Source organism: Thunnus maccoyii, chromosome 10 (assembly GCF_910596095.1).
Source record: "Thunnus maccoyii chromosome 10, fThuMac1.1, whole genome shotgun sequence".
NCBI classification, from domain to species: domain Eukaryota; kingdom Metazoa; phylum Chordata; class Actinopteri; order Scombriformes; family Scombridae; genus Thunnus; species Thunnus maccoyii.
Window position 1 is genome coordinate 14,514,884 of NC_056542.1, and position 21,389 is coordinate 14,536,272.

The 21,389-nt window shown below is 42.0% G+C and overlaps 1 protein-coding gene across 1 annotated transcript in view; it reads right to left on the minus strand.

The window, feature by feature from the left end:
• ephb6 (eph receptor B6) overlaps positions 1-19,610 on the minus strand; it is a 40,360-nt gene extending 20,750 nt beyond the window's left edge. Inside the window, exons 1-5 of the mRNA XM_042422898.1 lie at positions 19,505-19,610; positions 10,649-10,713; positions 4,302-4,574; positions 1,015-1,184; positions 619-914 (exon numbers count right to left, since the gene is read on the minus strand). Of these exons, the coding sequence (XP_042278832.1) occupies positions 619-914; positions 1,015-1,184; positions 4,302-4,574; positions 10,649-10,713; positions 19,505-19,610 (910 nt within the window). The remainder of the gene's footprint in view (positions 1-618; positions 915-1,014; positions 1,185-4,301; positions 4,575-10,648; positions 10,714-19,504) is intronic.
• Between the last annotated feature and the right edge of the window lie 1,779 nt (positions 19,611-21,389).

The window sequence follows — 21,389 nt, forward strand, 5'->3', positions numbered from 1 at the left end:
CTGCGTTCTACAAACCACTGTTGAAATGTAAATACATTCTATGATATGACAACGCTTTGGTTTGGTAAGGTTGAAGCACAAAAGGACTTGTTTCGGTTTAGGAAAAGATTATGATTCGGATTAAAATAAGTACTTTGTTAAGGTCAGGGAAGCATTGTGGTTTGGGTTACTTCCTTAACACTAGGAGACCTTTGTCATCATGGTTACAATGACAACCATGTGTTTAAGATTAAGGGATGATTGTGGTCATGGTTTTAAATTAGGCTAACAGTATTGACTTGCGGTTGGAAACAGGAAACAAACAGCGAATCCCCAGTATTGAAGCTCAACATTTTGTTGACCCATCCATCCACCCCGACCTCCTCTGCACGCAGACTTTGTCGCTACATAATTACGTCATTTGATTTCCTCCTTTGCTCCCATCACAATTAATGGCCACTAGAGGGCTTCAGTTCCTTGAACATGTGTTGTTTTGGGGCACTTCTTGTACGTAAGACGGATCTTGTCACTTTTCTTGGGAGGACAGTCTAAATTATTTGGACAAGATGCAGTGATTATGTGAACCATCCCCATAAAGATCCACCTGATCAAGTCACTGTCAGGGTTCTTCAGACTTACCCAAGCAGGCAGATCCATTGACGTTCGGTTCGTAGCCTTCATCACAGACACACCCTCCTACGGGCACCATCCACTCCCCTTCAGCATTGCAGTGCATGCGAGGGGCTGTGCCTCCCTGCGCTTTACTGTGGGGGACGCATATCCCACTCACGGGCACCAAAGCAGTCGGCTCCGCACCTGAGGGAGTCGCTGGGTAGGATGCCAAGTAGAGGCTGGTGGCTGGACAGCGGCGATAGAAGATAGAGACACCCATGAGGGAAACGCAAGCTCCACTGTCGACGATGGCCAGGACAAATCTGTAACAAGGGTCAGATGTTTAGGACAGTGGAGCGCAGTTAGACCTTTGGGAGTGAGGGTATTATTAGTAAAACACAAATATGGAACAGTGACAGTTACCCATTGCGTGTGAGAGGGGCAAAGCTGCGTGTCTTGATGTTGATTCGGCTGTATCTGTTGGGTTGGTACTGGTGGGGTGAACTGGGCTCCACTTTTGAGAAACTCTTGTCTGCAGCTATGGTGTCAATCTTCACCCAGCCCTCCCTGGTGTCCTTCTCTCTGCTGGACGGCTGTAAAGAGGAAAGGGTAGAATGTGTACAGCAGACGATGGGTGGAGAGATAATGAGAGGTCAAGAGAAAACAAAATAGCATGAGGAGAATATGTGGTTGTCAAGACAGAAGGAAGTAAACAAGAGGAAAATTATGGATGTTAGAACAAGTTGATTGACAGATGAATGAGAAAAACACAGTGGAATAAATCCCAAGAAGATAACAGAAATATGAGGAAAATGACAAGGTGAAAGATAAGTTCAGAGATGTGATGAATTTTTTTCAGTCATCAGTTTAGTGAGAAGAGCAAACGCTGACTTAGATCTACGCAGATCCCAGTAGGGGTTCGTGCTCAAGTCCCCATTAAGACTTTCAGCGCTGCAGTGCTTCCTGCTCTTCTGTGACTCTCCTCTGATTCCTCATCAGGCTTTGATTTGCATTTTTAAAAAGCATCTCACTTCCCTAAGGAGAAATGCATTCATCTATACAAATAGCCTACTGCATCTCTCCCACCGTGACTGCGACTGCACATTTAGCTCATTCAGATTCAGTAGTTCAAAATGTCCCAGAGAGAAATAAATTTAAACTTAATGCATAAATAAGCTAGAAGAGTGCACTTAGTTGAGTGCAGGTCTCCACAAGGTATGTCTGGGGGCATGTATAGTCTCAGTTTTCTTTAAGATGCAGAGAATAGTGTCATGGTGTTGTAACCAAGCGTCCTCCTGGGTTCGCCTAACTGTATAAACTTAATAAGGTAACAATAAATAAGATGATAAGTCCAATCTTCTCAACGTTAACATTGTTATTTATTTAGAACCCCCCCACCTTCCTCTCCTCTCCCAAACAAAGAAAAGTTGACCCTCCCAGCTCCCTTACAGTCAAGATTGCGGTGAAGCTAACAAAAAACAAAAAATGGGGATTTATCATCTTATATTGTGCCTTACTTTAGTGGATCACAACATATCGGGTATGGAATTAATCTGAAGATGCTCCACTTCAAGATGAGACCAAACTTTTCTATGAATGTCAGTTTTTGAGTCATGACAAAGGCCAAAATGCGGCCTGCAACATACTTGTTTTTAGCCTAGGCGATTGCCGGAAATGCCTTTTTCTGCAGTTGTTGATCACTTGCAGCATGGATGTATTATAAGAGCTCTTATAACACATCAATGACTTACGGCCTCTACCAGCCAGTTAAGAGGAGTGAGGAGTTAGCAGTCAATGGCGATATATAAAACACCTTATAAAATAGTTTTTTCAACAAATGTGAGTCACTGCAACCACAACAGGCCCTTGAGCATACAGTCATAAATGTGCACAAACATATAAGGCTGATGGGTCCAGTAGTATGCAAGATTAGCTGTGGACAGATACACGCACAGACACATGCACACACACACACAAGGACACACACGAACAAATGCATGATCTCTCCCAGACTTAAGCTTGGCGGATATAACAAACATGACATGACAAAGACATGGCATGAGGTTTACTGTAGAGAATTTCCTGCAATCAGTGTGAAATGGTTAGTGTCGTTTATTTTATGCCTTAAAGATGTAATTAGTGGAGCTGAAATGACATTTTTAGTCCATGGTAGCACATTTTTGCATTTTGTAAACCGTTGCCCTTGACATGTGCTTCACATCAGTGTGGTCTGAGGAGGCCGTCAATCTCAAGAGCTTTTCGTGGCAAGCACAACAATAATCAGGGTGATTATACCACTACTTCAAGTCATGGGATGATGAGAGGTCATGCTGTTCTGGTGTAACATTAGCGTAACAACAATGAAAGTTGCATTTTACTGTGCTTAATGATTGTGTCTGGAGGTTCTTTACCTCAAACAGTGACAAAAAACAGCTGGAAAATAAACAGAGGAATGAATCCCTCGTTAATTCAGTTGTGATCAGATGCACCTTAATCAGAGAATCTAAATTGCTTTACATTTTCCATTTGATTTAATCTGTTTTTTTGCCCTTCACATATGTCAGTGAAGATACTTAGACAGCTTCCACAAACAAATGAGTAATCTGACTGTGGTTTAGGAAGTCACTGCACCTGAGCATGTTTGGATTATCATGCATGGATTGGGTGGATTAGTTACAACTGTTTGTAAATCCATGTTTAAAGTCCTGTATGTTCTTGCCACTAGCCAGTTGCAAAGTAGCTTGTGATTTACTAAATTTGGTTGCACCAGTAAATCTTAGCCAAAGCACTCAACTGTGTGTGTGTGACAAGTAAGTAAGTCGCTGTAGCATCACAAGCTGTATCTTAACTGCCAAAAATAACAGTTTTAGGTGGGTCAAATAATATATTAAACTTAACTGCCAGTCCTTTGTAAATGTAGGTATTACTTTGTGTTATTTATCTATGCATACATGGAATAATATGTGTTTCAGAATTAGCAGCTAGTAATATTCACCCAGTTTATAATGAGTGGGAAATATTTTCTGATTATGCTAATGTAAAACGAAGCTTTTGAGTCTATTAGTCTGCCTTTATAAAAATAATGTTTGATTTTTTAAGGTATATTTTGTTATTTTTTGTCAAATGTAATTTAAAACCTTTCCAGTTTCCCATGTGTCAGGTCAGATGTGTTAACGATATTTCAAATAATCTCTTTTACAGTACCCTTTAATCTACCACTAAAGCTAAATGGGACATCTATTAGTTTGTGCAACTAACTAGCCACTATAGACTCCTGGACCACCGAGACCCTGGATGCCCCATGTTCACCAATAGATATTTAGGTGACAATTTCCCCCTCTCACTGTGTCACACATTGAGCTGTTTTTAGTCCCCCTGTCGTTTTTAGTCCCCCTGTCTGGTAGGGCTGAACATGACTGATGAAGCAAATAGCTGCCTGGAAATGAGAGTCTGTTACTGCAACATTGTGGATTCAAACTATGCGCTGAAAGCTGGAAAATGTCTCATTTGTGCCAGTCAGAGGAAACATGTGAGGCTAATAAGATCTTTGGCAGAACCTTTTCTGCCACATCACATGGTCCAAGGATCAATTAAGTTTTCATTATGTTAACCTATTAAAATAAAATGCTCCTTTGTGGCACTTAAAGTGAAATAATAATTACCACAAATACAAAAATATGGTTGAATACAATCCTGTTCTTCTGCCTCACCTCAGCTGCCCAAGTCCTCTCCAGTTCCCTCTGACTGTCAGCCTGTTTGTAGTACAGGGTGAGTGTCTCTCGGCAGGTGGGCGATGGTGACCGCAGGCTGGCACAGTCACGCACCGAGAAACGCAACGTGACAAACACCCGTGGAGCAGAGTGGCGGTACAGGAAGGGTGTAGCCAGCCAGTTGTCTTGTTGTCGGGGATTTTGGTTGACATTACAGACCTCAAAGGTTCGTATGAGCTTCCCTCGGTCGTCCAGGACACTGACCTCATCCCACTGAGAGAGACAGAAACAATATTATGAGCTTGTGTAAACTCAGATATATGATCATAAACAAAGAGCACTAAAGTCAGCCTGCGTAAACGATTAAAAACCTGATATGTTTAGGGTTTTTCCACAGTTATAAATCTTCCCTTATATCTTACAGGATGGTTTACATGTTACAAGGTAAATATTGAGGATATTGCCGGTGTTGCTGACATGTGGGTCTTGTCCTTAACCAACATCACACACTGTTGTTTGACATCATCATCCTCAGGGAGATCCATAATAGTTTGTTCTGATATAACATACACTGGTATTGAATCTTTATTGTCCTCACTGCTGTAGGTCATCTCTATGTCCTAGTACTCCAATAGACTTTCCATTGTTTGAAAAGGGAATCAATGATTATAAAACCAGTAAACCACTTTTGCCTTTCAATCAGAGCATGGCACATTTCAAGTGTTGCAAAACTACTATGATCAACATATAATTAATTTCTGCCACAAAAAAAAGCACATTTACATTTTTTCATATAGTGACATCCCACCATGTTGCTTTTATGCGTCCAGGTTTTGAGAAATCTCGCTCAGAGATTTTTGCCACCATCTTATCACAGTGGAGGTGAGTGAAATGTAACTGGTGTTGCTCAAAGCATTTAATCTAAAGAAACAAAAAGTCAACATGTCTTTTCAGAAACCATTTCCTGATTATGCTGAATAATTCACAGAACACAGTGTCAGATGTTTTCAAAGGAACTATTTCTTCAGTAGAAAGTAGTTCCAAAGAAACATGTTCACGGTGAGGTAGGTGAATTATCCAGAACAAGGGCACTGATTCTGAAAAGACACGTTGATGTTGAACATCTTTAATGTTATTTTTCAATGCTTTGAGCACCACAAACAAATTTCTATTCACCTCCATCACACTGGGGTGGATGCAAAAAATTTAAAATCATAGGCAAATAAAAACAAAACTATTGTAGCTGCAGGGACAGAGAGAGAGAGCATGTTTCTTTCTGGTAATTCGGGAAATGTTCAAACAGCAAAACAAACCTAAACTAAAAGATAATGCTGTCATTTTGCAATTGACTATGTTATAGTGGTATAATGTTCTAGGATAAAAACGTGTGCTTTGCTTTTCTCTTACACTGCTTTGGCATTTGCATGTGCACCATTGTTCTCATGCGACGGGTGGCGGACACTTGTGTGTCTGACTTGTGGCAGCTGTTGTGTAACAAGATGAGCAGATTTTGTCATATTTTAGAAAAGCTTAATTCTTGCGCTGATGGATTTGAGTTAAAGATGTGAGTGGTTGGAGAAAGCTGAGCAGCACAGAGACACGGCTCTGAATGAGAGTCTGTCAGATGAGTCAAAATGTAAATGTATGCTCAGGGTTTAGTTTCACCAATTATACAGTACGGTGCCTCCAAGGATGAAAAGGCTCAGCTTGCCTGTGTAGCCCTGAGTGACAAGCAAGGCCTTTTCTGTTGTAACACAGAGGAATTATGTATTAGGCCTCATCATCATTATTCTCCCTGCAACAATGGCTAAAGGACAAAAGGTCTTGACACCCTATCAGGGTGCATTTGGTTTGTGTTTCTGTATTTGTGCATGATCTCTGCATGCACACGTCTCTTTCTCTGTGTGGTTCTGACAGCCAGTATGAACAAAAAAATCTTTGTACCCTCACACATGAGAGAGTGCATTCATATTCGGTCCAATTGGAATAATGATAATATCAGGGAACAGATAGAAAGAATCTGAGGCGCTGTCAGTCTAATGGAGTGAAAGGACAGTTTCTCTCACCCAGGGCGTGATTCACCCTCTGTCAGACATGGGAACGAGGGAATCGGATGGAGGGGACAACAGAGAACACATGGTGGGGTGGAGTGATGCAGTTGGAGAGAGGGCAGTGAGAGAAGTGGGAAAATAGTAAACAGAGAGAGAGAGAGAGAGTGTTTTTGTGTGACAAAGTGAGGCGACTTCAGTAAAAGCCCAACCATGTGGCCAGGTAGAGACTTTCAGGTACACAGAGTAGCCGCTGGTATCCGTGTGTGGCATTGCGTGCAGTTTGTCTCTGTACCTTTGTGAAAAAACATAGCTTTCATTTGTTTTCTGACCTTAAACCCCCTCCACCTCAACCTCCCCTCCTGCTCCTGCTCCCTTTCCCTATTTCTCCTTGTCTCATATTCTCCCTCCCTCCATGAAGAAAAGAGAAAAAAAAAACGGGGCAGATTGGGGAGGAGGGGTGGATGAAGCGTTGGAAAGAAGAAAAAAAATAGGGACGACTCATCTTTGTGATTTAATTTGAACCGAAATGCCAGAGAGCCACGCAATCTCTCTAGTGACAGGGAGGGGCAGGGCCTCGGACACACACACACACACACATAGAAGCAAGGCAGAGCGAGGGAAGCACATATACTCCAAGACATATGCATGTGCAGACACACAAAGCAAACACACAATGGAAGAGAAGAGAGTGAAAACAAGGAGGAAAAAAGCAAAAGACTACATTGTAAAGAGCGGAGAGTCTCTGCAGGTTTGACACTGAAGGAATTGAGAGGAAGAGTGGAGATTGAGTTGGGGGATAAAAGGGAGACTATGAGACAGAGACCCAGTGGCTCTGGGACTGTGAAGGGCAAAGGGAGAAAAGATTAAAAGAAGGAGAGAGAGGCAGAGACAAAGGGGGGGGGGGTTGAGGGGGGACCTTGTCGGTACATTAAAAGAACGGAAAGACTGCAAGAAAAAGCAGGAGAGCACAGTATTGATAGAGAAAAGAATATCCACAGACCCTCGAGCAAAAGAAAAGATGGGATGTGAGGAGAAAAGTGAGGAAACAGTTAAAAAAAGAACACACACACATACAAACACACACACACACACACACACACACACACACACAAAACCTCCCGCTTTCTCTCCCCCTCTCTTGGTCTGTCTTTTTACTTCTCTCAGCTTGATGCCCCAGGTCAAATAACCATATCTCCATCTCAGAAGCACTTCTCATCTAGGGACCACAAAGAAAAAAAACTCATGCAAATGCTTGACTTGCTCACACACACACAAACACACACACACACACACACACACACACACACACACACACACACAGAAATGGATGGCCTCCTATTAGCAGCTGTCATCATGGTTCACAAATTCCTAACACACATGAGGCCCTAGTTAATCAAACATCATGTACAATTATGCTCCGACACTGGAGGCCAGACTGGGGTGATAATGACAGCGCATAAAGCTAAAGTTAAGTGTAAGGTGAGATAAAAGGCTCGATGTGAGTGTGTATGCTTGCCAGATGTTGGTTAAAGACTACTGTGTTTCCATTTGGTCCTTTCTGGTCTGCCAGCATGTCAAATTGTGGTGGTAGATGGTCGCCAAAAGTGGCATGCATGAAAGAAGGGTGAAGCTAGCTATGACTTGTTTTCATTTCATGCGTAGTTTGATATTCTAAATATATATATATATCAGATGTTTTGCACATATTGTCCATGTATGGATAGAGTCTTAGAATAATATTGTTCTGCGCTGGTACAGCAATTGGTGTGGGAATTTCCTGCACAGTAACAAGTATGTTCGTTGTCCCGCACTTTCTCAAATGCCGTTGGACTGATTATTTCAAGGATGACAACAATGAAGACAATGTATGTGTGTAATTATGAGCCATTTTTGAACTGAGTCACAATCACTTACAGATGAATGAATTTAACTGACCCAGGAGTTGACCCTCACACAGTCACGCAAGCACAACCCCCCCCCCCCCCCCCCCCCCAACACACACACACACACACACACACACACACATATTTACACAGCTCAAGGCAATGTGACAAACCTTAAATAAAAGCTCAAGAATGGGAGATCTATGGTTCAATCACTGCAATCTCATCATGGATGAAGTCACACAGTAGAGACCAATAGACAAAAAAAGCTCCAGGGGGTATTTAAGCCCTCAAGGAGGTCTTAAAGGCAAAGTGAGACCTTATTGATTTGGTGTGTGGCACCTGCCAGAAGATCCACTGATCAATCAATGCCAATTTGCAAGATAATACCCCTGACCTGAAACCTACAGCTAAACATAAGAATTCATAATCTCATAACAAAGCAAGCATCAATCTGTAACTTACGTAACACTGTCATCATCTGAAGCAAGAATTGCAGAATTATCCTTCAAGGTATTTTGGAAGCCTATTTTTATTTGAATCATTGCAATCTTTGAGCAAAGTGGATTCTGAAGGGCTCATGCTTTATTTTGATGTGTGAAAGTGTGAACATGGTGAGAAATGAATTGTTTCATTTGTACTGGCTCTGAGTTAAACAGATTTTAAATGTCCGAGCAAGTGTGAGCTAACAAGCTGATCAACATATCTACAGAGATGAATATAGAAGTTTCCTGGAACTGTAAATGTGTTTGTATGTTTTTACGACAATCACCAAGCACACAGATTTAAAGATTTCATAAAAATAAATATTTTGTGTTTAGGTTATTTACTTTATGAATGATTGCAAACTCAGAGGAAAACAGTCCAATAGTGTACATGTATTTAAATTGTCATACAAATGACATAGAGGACCTTTGCCATTCTAATCTTATATCTTATATCATATAAGACTTCACCATAAGCCTGATAATGTAACCAAATATCTAAAGACAACAACCAGTAACTTAAAGCAAAGGTTTACATTTTTCAAGTCTGTCTTAAAACAACACTGACCTGCTGTATGTACATTAAAACAGTTTTTGGTTGCAATTAAAAAATACATTTTAAAGTTTATCTGAGGCTGTAATGAGGCTTCAGCAGTCTGAGTGTGATGAATGAAGTCGGCAGCTCCTAAATCTTCTTAGTTTGAAATTCCTCCTTTTGTTTCCTAGCTGAGCTGCAGTGCAGGGATATTAAAACAAAGAGGGAATTTTGTGCTATAAAGACTTTGGAAGAAACCCACTTTATTTTGTCTTTATATAAGCTTCTGCTGAACCTTATTAAATTTTGAAATTATTTTTTACATATGACTATAGATTTTCTCCCCCTTCACTTACATTGGAATCATGTAAGTAAAGAACAGAGACAATTACAGGGAACAAAAACTGTTTCGATGTACATAATTGGCATGTGAATATTAAAGGACAAGTTCACAATTTTTTAAGTCTGTCTTAAAGCAACAGTCTGGTGCCCAAATGAACATTGAAACAGGTTTTGCTCACTGTAATCATTCCTCCTGTTCATACTGGCCATTAGAAGGTCCATTTATAATGCACATTCAATGTAAGTGATAGAGAACGAAATCCACAGTTCTGGTTTTAAACAAAAATATATCTAAATGTTTGTCTGAAACTAATATGAGGCTTCAGCCATCTGAGTTAGTCAAATAAAGTGAATATCTTCCACAGTTACAGTCTTTTTAGTAAGAAATTCACTCTGTGTCTCAACTGACTGTTTTCCTGTTCAGCTGCAGTGTAACAAAAAGAGAGAGTTTGGCACTAAGACTGTAGCTCTAACAGATATTGACTTGATTTGACTAAATTGGAAGGCTGAAGCTTCATATTAGCTTCAAATAAACTTTTAAATACATTTTTGTACAGAAACAGGACTGTAGATTTTTTCCCCCATCACTTACACTGAAAGTGTATTATGAAGGGATCTTCTAATGGACAGTATGACCAGGAGGATTATGGCAAGAAAAACATATGTCAGTGTTCATTAGGACACCTGACTATTGTTTTAGGACAGACTTGAAAAAGTGTGAACCTGCCCTTAAAGACAGACTTTTGAAGATGTTTTAAAAACGCCCACCTATCCTTTAATGCCTAAACTTTACCATCAGTAACCTAACAGGACTATTTAGCTATAAAAATGTGTAACGTATTGTGCATTATTACAACATATTGCCACTTTTTTCCATGACTATTAGAGATAAACCACATAGCCCAACAAACAAAGTGATTATAACCTTGCTCTCACAACATGATCATGAATAAACATGTGTGCAACACATTTTTATTGGTCTCCCAACAGCGTTGCTTTGATGCTCCAACAGCTGGAAAGCACACTGACAGTCAGCTCGCTACTTGCTTACCCCTGTGTCTGGATAGGTGGTCCAGCCCAGCTCTGAGGTAGACTCTGTTGTGTCCAGCAGCATCACTGACGGGAAAGGAAGCAGAGACAAAGACAAGTTTATCAACAAAATACAACTGATATCTGCTCAACAGTTTGCACATGAAACAGAGAAGGTGCAATAAAAGAAAAGTGACTGTGAAACCAAATTTGAGAGATATTCTGAGATTATGAGATATTCTTTCAAGGCTTGAAAACCTCACTGTGTGATTTTGTGATGCCATTAAGAGCTAAAACATGGATCGGCTCCAATAATACTGAAGCTGAGATGAACTTTGTGAAGTAATATTTTTTTCAGGGGGATACTTCTACAATCAGACTTTTCCCTTTGTCACCAGAAGTAGTGGGAAGTTGATCTACTGTCTGTGTAGAACACGTCCAGGATTCATCCACATTTCTCTTTGATTGTCTTCCCCATGCAATACAATCAGGGAGGACTCCTGCTGTGTGCATCTGTCAAAGCTAATAACTGATTCTGAGTGATGATGCACTTTAGCACGATGTTCTGGTGTTTAAAAAATTAAACTGATTGACCTGATGGAGCACCGTGATTAAAGGTCACATTTTCCAACTTTAAAAGGCCATAACAGTTACTGTCACATTTTGTTGAAACTTCGCAAGTTGATGCTTCTTGTAGTTCAGCTCCAAAGAGAACCGTCATCGTTTCAGTGAGGGACGGTATGTTCAGTGTTGGTTTCCCTTTTGTTTCTGGTTTTAACAGACATTTACTCATTTTCTCTGATCTAGAATGAAAAGCACGAGAATAGCGTATGACTTTTATGTTGGAGTGTATTCTCCCATAATTTGCTTTTAGGTTTAAGTGCTTTAAAAAGCATGCTGGCAAAGAAATCACACACACACACACACAAAGTGACTTTAAAGCTGAGTGCTGCGTGCTGACACATGGCAGCTTCCCACACAAAACTGAAGCCCTTGAATTTTCCATTAGTATTCCAAAACCGTGGTGGCTGCCGTTCCTTCAGTCTGGCACCCATCCTTCACTCATTTCTGTTGAGGAGCAGGCGATTGAACGCGGGCCAAAGTTTGTCGTGCGCGCAGAGGTAGTAGCAACGTCAGACTTCAGGTTCGGATGCTCGCACAGATGCAGAGTTAATGGAGAAAAAAACTCACTGCCAGATTTCATCAAGCACAACACTAATCACCTAAAGGGCTGCAGTCTAACACACAAGCACACAAGTTGGCACTGTGGAAGAGCCATCCTCCGCTGTTTGCAAATAAAGAAATTTTTTCTCATTGTTGTCATACAATTTTTATGCTTTCACTGTCACACAATCGTTCACCAGATAAAAGGAGGCTCTCTTTCTCCTTCTCTCTGACAACCACACAAAGAGCTACGTAATCATCACAGACACAGGATGAGTTTTCAAAAGCTGCCTCATCTCACCAAAACACCACTGAGTGTACCGGCTTGTGCATACACTAATAGACACAATCCCTCTGACTCTCTTCTCTTTAATAACTCAAACAAATAATAAGAAACTGATATCATTTGTGGCTTATGACATGAATCACCCCCACCTCTCTGTTCTCTGACAACGGTGTAAACAGATTTTTTTTTTTTTAAGGATTATACTCACAGATGGAGGCCCTGCAAATCTGTCCTCCAATCCTTCATTTTCCCTCCTCTTTTTTCTCTCTCTTACAACCCCCCCTCCCTCACTCATGTCTGTCTATCTTTTTTTTCACCCACTTGCATGTCTTTATGTCAATCTTACTAAATTCACACATTTTCCATGGAAGTCCTCCAGGATTTGGAGTGATATATGAATTGTATCAAGAAAAGAATACAAATGGACCATGACAGCTAAGGATTATACGCAGCCACAGGCATCAGAATAAATAGTTTTTAGTGCAGCGTATGTCTGGACAGCTTGGCGACTGGAATCACAGAGCCGATCAGGATAAAATCAGCCACAGGGAGAAGACTAAATCCACCAGGCCAGGATGTCTAAGGTCTTTCATAAGAATGACAATCTCCATTAGTGACACACCTTTCCAGCCTTTTGTTTAAGAAAGTGACTGAAGCTGGATGCATACTGTACTTCCACATCATAGCATTCATGGGAACTGCCTATTGATTAGTTTCCCAAGCTCCGTGTCTCTTGTCAAGAATCATCCTTCATTGTGTATATAAAATAATAAAGAGTCATTACATGTATAAACATGTCATGCATGAAACGCACGCACTTACATATCATATATTCTGACCTCATTAAGCGCCATTCTATTTATATCAGATATAAAAAAACACACACGCACACACACAAATGCTGCAAATATGTCATTCCATATTCAATTAACTCTCTGCTTCAGGGTAAAGTCATGCATAAGTAACATATAGCAAACTATTTTGACATTAATATTTATGCATCTACTATTTAGCTTCTTGTTGTGGGGGCCTGGGGGACCACAGGTCCTCACATCGCCTCTACTCTTTCTGGGACAAACCTGTACATGAGGATTACATGGAGGGGTGTTCAAAGAGCTTCATGCATGTCTCATTGCGTGACATTAGCATGCTGAATAATTCACCACGACATCCTCAGTTAAGCATTGAGTGCCGTGTTACACACACCTTTCAAGGATTAGTTCGAGCTGAAGCATGATGACCGGGTCTGGTGTGTGTGTGTGTGTGTGTGTGTGCGAGACAAATTTGAACAAAAGAGAGGGACATTTACTGGCAGGTCCACTTGGCAGTAAAAGCCCCTTTATTTAACTCTCAGACAACCCCTCCATATGCACAGAGCGCTACAGCATCTCTGTCATTGGTCCATCTGACGGCAGAAACACTCAAAGTTTGTCCCTGACAGTTTTGAGAAGTGCTGAGTCTGCAATCTGGACCTGAGTGGTGCATTAATGCACGCTGCTGGCCGGTCTCTCACGTCTTCCTGCTCCACTCTGTTTCTTTTACTCACTCTACTTGATACCTTTCCTCCCTTTTCCACCTCCATCTTGTCCCTTGTCTCTCTCACCCTCCCCATCCCGTGTGTATTATTCATCTAAAAAGTGACAGCAGGGTAGGCATGCCCTGTACGTTAAATAAGGAGACCCACGCTGCTCTATTATTGATGCCAGGTCCTCTGTTTGTTTGGGAAGAGCTGTGATACTCAGAGAGAGAGAAAAGGGGAGACAATAGAATTTAAAAAAAAAGCAGGATTATAAAACAGGGATGAGAGGAGGATGATAGGAGTGTGTTTATGCATATGAATGTGCTTCTTTCATTCTTTCACCCTCTCTTTTTGTCTGTGGTGTGGGTGTAAATGCTCTTTCCTGTTTTGCGGAGGTGACCTGCATTAGTTCATGACTGTCCCCTTTGCCACTGGAGTGTTCACTTCAGCTGAGTGACCCTCTCTCCGCTCTCTCCATCCATTCCTCTTTGCCCAACACTTTTCCTCTCTGTGTGGCCATGCATGCACCGACACTCTCCAGCGCAAAGTGTAGTGCTGTACTTCATGTCACGCCTCTTTGAAGGCACATGTATGCTACTTTGCCACACTACTTTACCCCCACCCTGACACTCAGCAAAGAATTTTGGTGTTAATATTAACATAGGCTTGAGGGGTAGGATTGTGTAAGTGTGTAATATGCCTTAACACCATCCAGGCGTAACAAAGGAAACGTACCCGTAAAGAGTCACAGAGCTCACAGGTAACGGGAAGTCACACAAATACACACACACACATGCAAAGACACATTTTCAAAAAAAAATTCCCACAGTGCCTGCAAGCATTCTCAGCAGCGGTCGGGTCATGTTTTGTCTTTTGTCCACTCATCCACCCATCTCCACCCATCCTTTATATGATCCAGATGCTCCCACCCACAAACAGGCAGTCAAGGACAAGGCCTACACCAAACCATCATTACAAACAACCACAGGGAGAGAGTGATACGCCAAGACACAGAGGCAGCAGGAGCAGTGAGGAAGGAGGGGGATTAACGCGATTCCAGAAATAAGCATGCACATGTCAAAGGGAGTTACCAAAAATTCTCTGGCGGTTAAGCTGAATGAAAGTGGAGCTGCAGCAAACAGTACTTAAACCAGGTTAGATGACAGAGCGACGCCCTCAGTGAATTGCTGAACAGGCAGCAACAGGAACAGGTAACAGGACATTGCTCATCCCACAAAAATTTGCTCTGTCTTGATGACAAGATATTTACAAAAGTAAGACTGATTAGGTTAACTAACTTAAGGAACAGTTTGAACTTTTTGGAAATAGGCTAATTCAATAGGCTAATTTCTTGCTGAGATTTAGACAAGAAGATTGATACCACTGTCATGTCTGTGCAATAAATATGAGGCTACATCCAGCAGCTGTTAGCTTAGCTTAGCATAAAGACAGGAAACTGCTGGCTTGGCTATGTCTGAAGTGAACAAAAACAACTAACCAACACCTATAAAGCTCACTAATGTTATATTTTTTGTTGCTTGTTTTATCCATATAAAAAACAAAGTCTCCTTTACACTTTAGTTTATTATATGAATTAAAGAAACAAGATGAAATGTGTTAATTAGTGAGCCTAACTATGTGAGAACTGTGTGTTCAGACAGAACGCAGAACAAATTTTAGAGACAGATCGATGGAAAGATGCAAGTAGATGTGAATTTGCCTGGGGTGGCGTGAAATTGAAAATGTTTCAACTTGAGCAAAAACATTTTATGAATCTGCTTCATAAACATACAGAGACGATAAAGGAAAGGAGAGAAGCTGGAAATAACAGAAAAAACCAGAGTTTCTGGGTTCAGCCAGAGGCTGAACTGAACACAAACACACTCACACAGACACAGTCGGTGTGTTTGTTACTAGCTAGCTTACAGCTAATGTACAGTTGGTATTTTGGCTGTTTGGGGTGAATAAATACAAACGGTCCAGCGTTCAAACTCACACAAATGACACATGGCAAAAAATTTGCTTCACTTTCTGTCTGTACACAACTTTAGAGGTGCTGGTAGGTTGATTTTTATTTAGCTTTGGACAGTCAGGCGAGCTGTTTCCCCCTGTTTCCAGTCTTTGTGCTAAACTAGGCTCACTGTCACCTGGCTTTAGCTTCATATACTGTATCTCACAGAGAGAGTGGTATCAATCTTCTCATCAAACTCTCAGCAACAAAGAATAACCATATTTCCTAAAATGTCAAACCGTTATTTTAGCCTGTTCCGGTATTCCTCTACCTCAGTCTCCTCTCCCTCAGAGAACACATGATTTCAAAACTAAAAACCAGATTACAAACCTTTGGTTGTTGGCCTAGACAGGCTTGGATTTGGCAAGAATCTAAATCATAAAAGAATTTAATAAGGCCCAATAAACGCTGTGGAAAATCTTCTGGGAAAATACTCATCGATGGTGCTACTGCAGTGAACTAGTTCACTGGAGGGAAATAGGCCTAATATGTGCATAGTGGACATGAAGTATCAAAACCTATGAGCAAAATACAAAAGTTGCCCCCAAACAGAGAAATCTAGACTCCCCCTTAAAGCCAAAGCCAGAACCTGCTACAAACATATTTTCATCACCATCTCCTCCCTTAACAGAAACTAAGAAGAAGGAATGTAAATTTGAGAAGGGCTCAGTAATCTTATTGTATCATTTCTGAATAGCGACGCCTTCAACAATCAAACTTAGCCCTCGCTCCGTTTGGCTGAATCCAACACACAAACTGCCAAGTGCGGCTTTAATGTGAAATTCAAAACTGTAAACTACATTCCAGTGTCACAGAAGTCCATACCACGCGTTCATCTTTCAGTTACATTTTGGCTCTAACTGCTTGCCTGTCCACACGCACAGGCGTATTATCTCTGACGCTATCTGCTTCGACACTGACTGACTCAAAGCAGAGAGTCTTGGCTCGCAGCCCCCCGAGGGCTCCAACCTCCTATATCACAAATGGCAGATGTGTGATTCATTTGAGAAAAAAGCAGCCTAATGTCATTACAGCGCTCTCTCAGCTCACGCTAGCAAATAGAAATGTTATTTTGCTACTCAAAATGAAATGCAAAAACACTGCTAAAAATAAAAGCCTGGTCACACTCTAATGTTGCAGTGTCGATGATGGGGGTGCTGCATCCTTCACTTCCCACCAGCATATGATTTCTCTTTTTCTGCGGCCCGCTGCACATGCAGGCCGGAGGGACGGCAGCAGGAAGCTTTGCAGGGGCTGTTAGTGGCATCCGTCCTGCTGCACTCCCACTGTGACAAGCATGCCATTTATTTTCTTATCACACTTTCTCCAATTTATCTTGTCCTGAAAAGGCGGCTTATTCCACCCTGAAAAAGGATGGTAATCTGCCAAATTAATACCCAATTAAAGCCAGAAACAACTGACGGCAGGAAAGATGGCCTAGATGACCTTAAAGTGAGAATGTCAACATGGCTCGAAGTTGTTACCACCTTTTTTCCTGTTAATGCACAGATAACACAAGCAAATCTTTTCAAATATTTGGATTTTTGCACAGAAAAACATTTTAAACAGTTGTGTTACTCAGAGCCATTTTGGTTTACAGCCTGTTGTTCCATCAAAACTAGAAGCGACTGCCTTCCCGGGGTATGACTTTAAGTTTCACTAATGATAAAAGGTTAATTTCTGGATATGCATAGCTCAGTGAGCATCACTGCAGCTCCACTCATCCATGCCGGAGAAGTGCTGCAGGGGCATCAGGTGTACCTCCTGTGCAGGCCTCCCCTTCTCTTCAGTGCGGTGTGTTAATCCAATGTGAACACGCAATCCTCGACATAGATCCAACCATTTAGAGGCCGGCCATGTGGCTTCACATCAACACCTCACATCAACAATGCATGTGGGCGTACATACCGGCACTTACACAAGCAGCATGTGAAAGTGATAATTCAAAAGCCCTGTCACTCACACACTCTGTAGTTAGTCCGTATGCAAAGAGGCAACCAACTAGCTCTTGTACTCATTCCTGCTACAAATCATTATGGTTTGTGTGTGTGAAAACAGACAAGAATAGGGGGAATACTTCCAAAGCAGCACATAGACAATAAACAATAGAAAGTCAGACAGTGATCATATCACTTAACCATAGCCAGTCAGTCCAGACAGACACATCATTTGCTGCAATCAAAGCCGAGGCAGACGCCAAATCCTCCCTTCGTGACATAACTGGATGTTTCAGTTTATGTGGATTTATATGGACGTCCATGCTATTGGGTTAATACTGTATTATGTAGATCTCTATTTCAATTACACAAACAGAGTCAGTAGGCCAGTAACACCGTGCGGCCTCTCTCACTCTCTATCATTCTGTCTCATCTTTGTCCAGGCCATCTGTTACGAACGTAGCTCGAATCTGTGGCGTGAGGCTGACATATAAGTTACTTCGGTTATAGACCATTACTAACACATGCTGACACACACCTCACAGCAAACTAAAGCCAGCAGGAGATGAGTGTGAACAGGTGTGGTTCTTTCCGACATGCAGCCAGCTCCTTTGAAAGTAATTGCGTGCTGACTGCTGAACCCTCTCAAGTGTTGGGGACGGGATGTATGAGCAGGAGCTATATGTATACTGTAAGCAGACACATGCATGCACCTATAGGGATACACATTCTCACACATAGGCACAAATGCACACACACAAACACACACACATATCAGATCATGGTCACTTTTGGGGACATTACATAGACTTACATTCATTTCCTGGAGACTTACCCTAACCCTAAACATAACCACTGACCCAAAAATCCGTTTTTTCACAATTGGGGACATGGCTTTTGTCCCTAATTGGACAAGCCGTCCCCAATTAACTGGTCCTAAGTCTGGAATTTGTCCCCAAAAGTAGCCTATGACAGACCTCTCTCTCTCTCTCTCACACACACACACACACACACTCAGATACAATATAAAGGCAGTTTGAGTCATCAAGTTATCATTGAGATTTCCCAAGTCAGCCCTCTCTGAACTGACAGAACAAGTCATGGATGGAGTCTCACTTAACTACTAGCCTTTCCAGACAGTCTCCCTCTCTCTCCCTCTCTCTCTTTCTCTCTTTCTGTCTGACTGTCTCTCTCACTCACTCTTGTACTTTTAAAGACATATAATATTTCCATTTATATAGACAAAGCGTGGAGAGTTCAGAGCAGAGCGGAGCAGAGCAGAGCAGAGCAGAGGAGACACATCCGTTGAGGAGACTGTGGAGAAAGGGACACTGATTCTGGAAGGGGGGGAGGGCAGTGGAGATCATGAGTGGCACGGGGGGTGGGGGGGGGGATGAGGTTGGCCTGGGGGGTCGCCGAGTACACAGGCAAAGAGAAACGGGTTATGCAACTTATTATGCATTTGTGTCCTGCCTTATTTCCATATTCTTTTGTTTGAAGGAGCTTGATAGTCCCCGGCACGCACCTGGCACTTCCATGCCAACAAAGTCCTGTGTGATGTGCTGCCACAGTGACACACACAAGCATGTGCATGCATATGTACATGCACAAAAATACACAAACTAAAACACAGAGGATTGTGTGAACAAGGGGAAAGGTGGTAATTATTCAGGGGGGTCCCAAGCTGGAGGTGGCGCCCAAAAAATCCAGGATGAAGTAGACTTTATCGTGGTGCTTTGGCCTTATGTGCCAATGTTTCACACGTTGTCAGAATGCTCTGAATTCCCAGAGAGCCACATTCTTAGAGACTTATTACAGAAGCATACCAAGTGTCCATCCTGCACTTGTGGGCTCATTACAAGCACATGATGAGAGCGCTGTGTGAACTCTCCATTAACGCACACACACACATACAATCATGGATTAAATGTGAATAAATTCAAGTAAAAGTTACTTCTTACCTTCCTCAGCTGAATTAGGCTGGAAAAACAGACAGAGAGACAGAAAGACACTCCACATCTCCACTACAGAATGACACTGACAGAGAGAGAGGGAGGGAGAGAGCATGAAAGAGAGAGAAAGAGGGAGATAGAGTGAGTGTGTGTGACAGAGAGCGAGAGAGGGGGGTGAGAGAGGGGGTGGAGTCTGTTTGCTCCCTTTATCCGCGAGAGAGAGAGAGAGAGAGAGAGAAAGAGAGAGAGAGAGGATGGGGGGGTTGTGGATGGATGAATGAATGAGGGAAGGAGAAAAATATTTACAGAGCAAAACAGACAGTGGCACATACGAGACTGAACTGCCAACGGAGGAAGTAAACAAAACGCTGTTGTCAGAGAAACCGGGGAAGAGAACGGGATCAGGAAGAGTGAGAGTGGAGAGGAGAGTGGGAGAGAGTTTTTGTTTATTCGAGAGAAACAAAGAGAGAATCAACAAGAGACAGAGAAAAGAATTGGAGGTGGAAATTTTAATAAACAAGTTTGTCTGGTCTCTGAAACTACTGTCTAGACATGTCTAACGACGTCCGTTCCAGCCCTCTTCTAATACACAGATTTCTGCAAGGCCGCCTGGCAGACTGTGCCTCAAACTGTGGCATCCCTCACATGTCTGGACACACTGCTAACTTGCATTTTTCAAGCTGTGGCATGTGAGGGTGCCCGACTTTTTTCCCTTTTTTTCTGATCTCTCTCAGTTCTACCTTTTATGGAAAATGACTATTATTTAGACACATTTTTGGATGCCCTCCATCCTTCATGTGGCTTCTTCGTCACCCCCACACCCCATCCTCCCCCAACCCACTCGTGTCTCACTCCCCTCTGCCTCTCAGGCACACTCATCGCCTCACAGGATTGCTCATCCAGACAGTATCTAGACACGCACGCACACACACACACACAGACACACACACACACACACACACACACACACACACACACACACACACACACACACATGCAAACACACCACACACTGGGCTGAACACTCCAACCCCCCCCCCTCCCTCGGCCCGTGCACGCCACTCGCTGGTCAGACTGCGATACTGCTGCTTGTTGATGGGCTTTCATGCCCCAGTTCACTGCAATGAGTAAGACTTGAGTAGACTCTTGCAGGGAGATGTTGCCTATTGGCTTGACACAGTTAGACGGCCCCATTCCCAGCCAGCCGGGGGCCCTTTACCCAAGGCTCTGTGCTCCGAGGGGCTGAGGTACAGAAGGTTAAGTGAGGGGGGAAATGGATCGTGGTGCTCCATTCATTAAGGAGGGATGTTAAACTTGTTCTGCATGAACTTATTCCTCGCTAATTTGGAAAAAAAACAAAACCCATCCACATAAAAAAACATCAGACGATTAGTTGATAGTTCTATCATCAGAGAATTAAGAGGCTACTTCTGGTAATTAATCATTTAAGATTTTTTTAAGCCCCTTTTACCTAATGCTCAGCTCTTAGTCTGATACTTTTAAATGAGAGCATATCTTTTTTGTTATTTATTCTCTTTAACTGCATTGTTTTCTACTTCATACTGTCTGTCCTGCTGCTCTGTTGTTATTGTTGTTGTTGACTAAAATTCACTGGCTTCAGGTTATCAAATGTCAATATTTTGTGTTTTCTTCAATCTTCTATCATAGTAAATTGAATATCTTGGGATTTGGGACTGTTGGTGGGACAAAATGAGATTTTAAGATGACATTGTGGGGTCTGGGAACTTGTGATGGGCATTTTTTGTTATTTTCTGACATTCTATAGTCAAAGTAACTAATCATTCAGTCTGGAAAATAATCCATACATTAAGTCATAAAGAAAATAAATTGCAACCCTAATGTTTTTTAGTCTCCTTCCCCCCTAATAAATCAA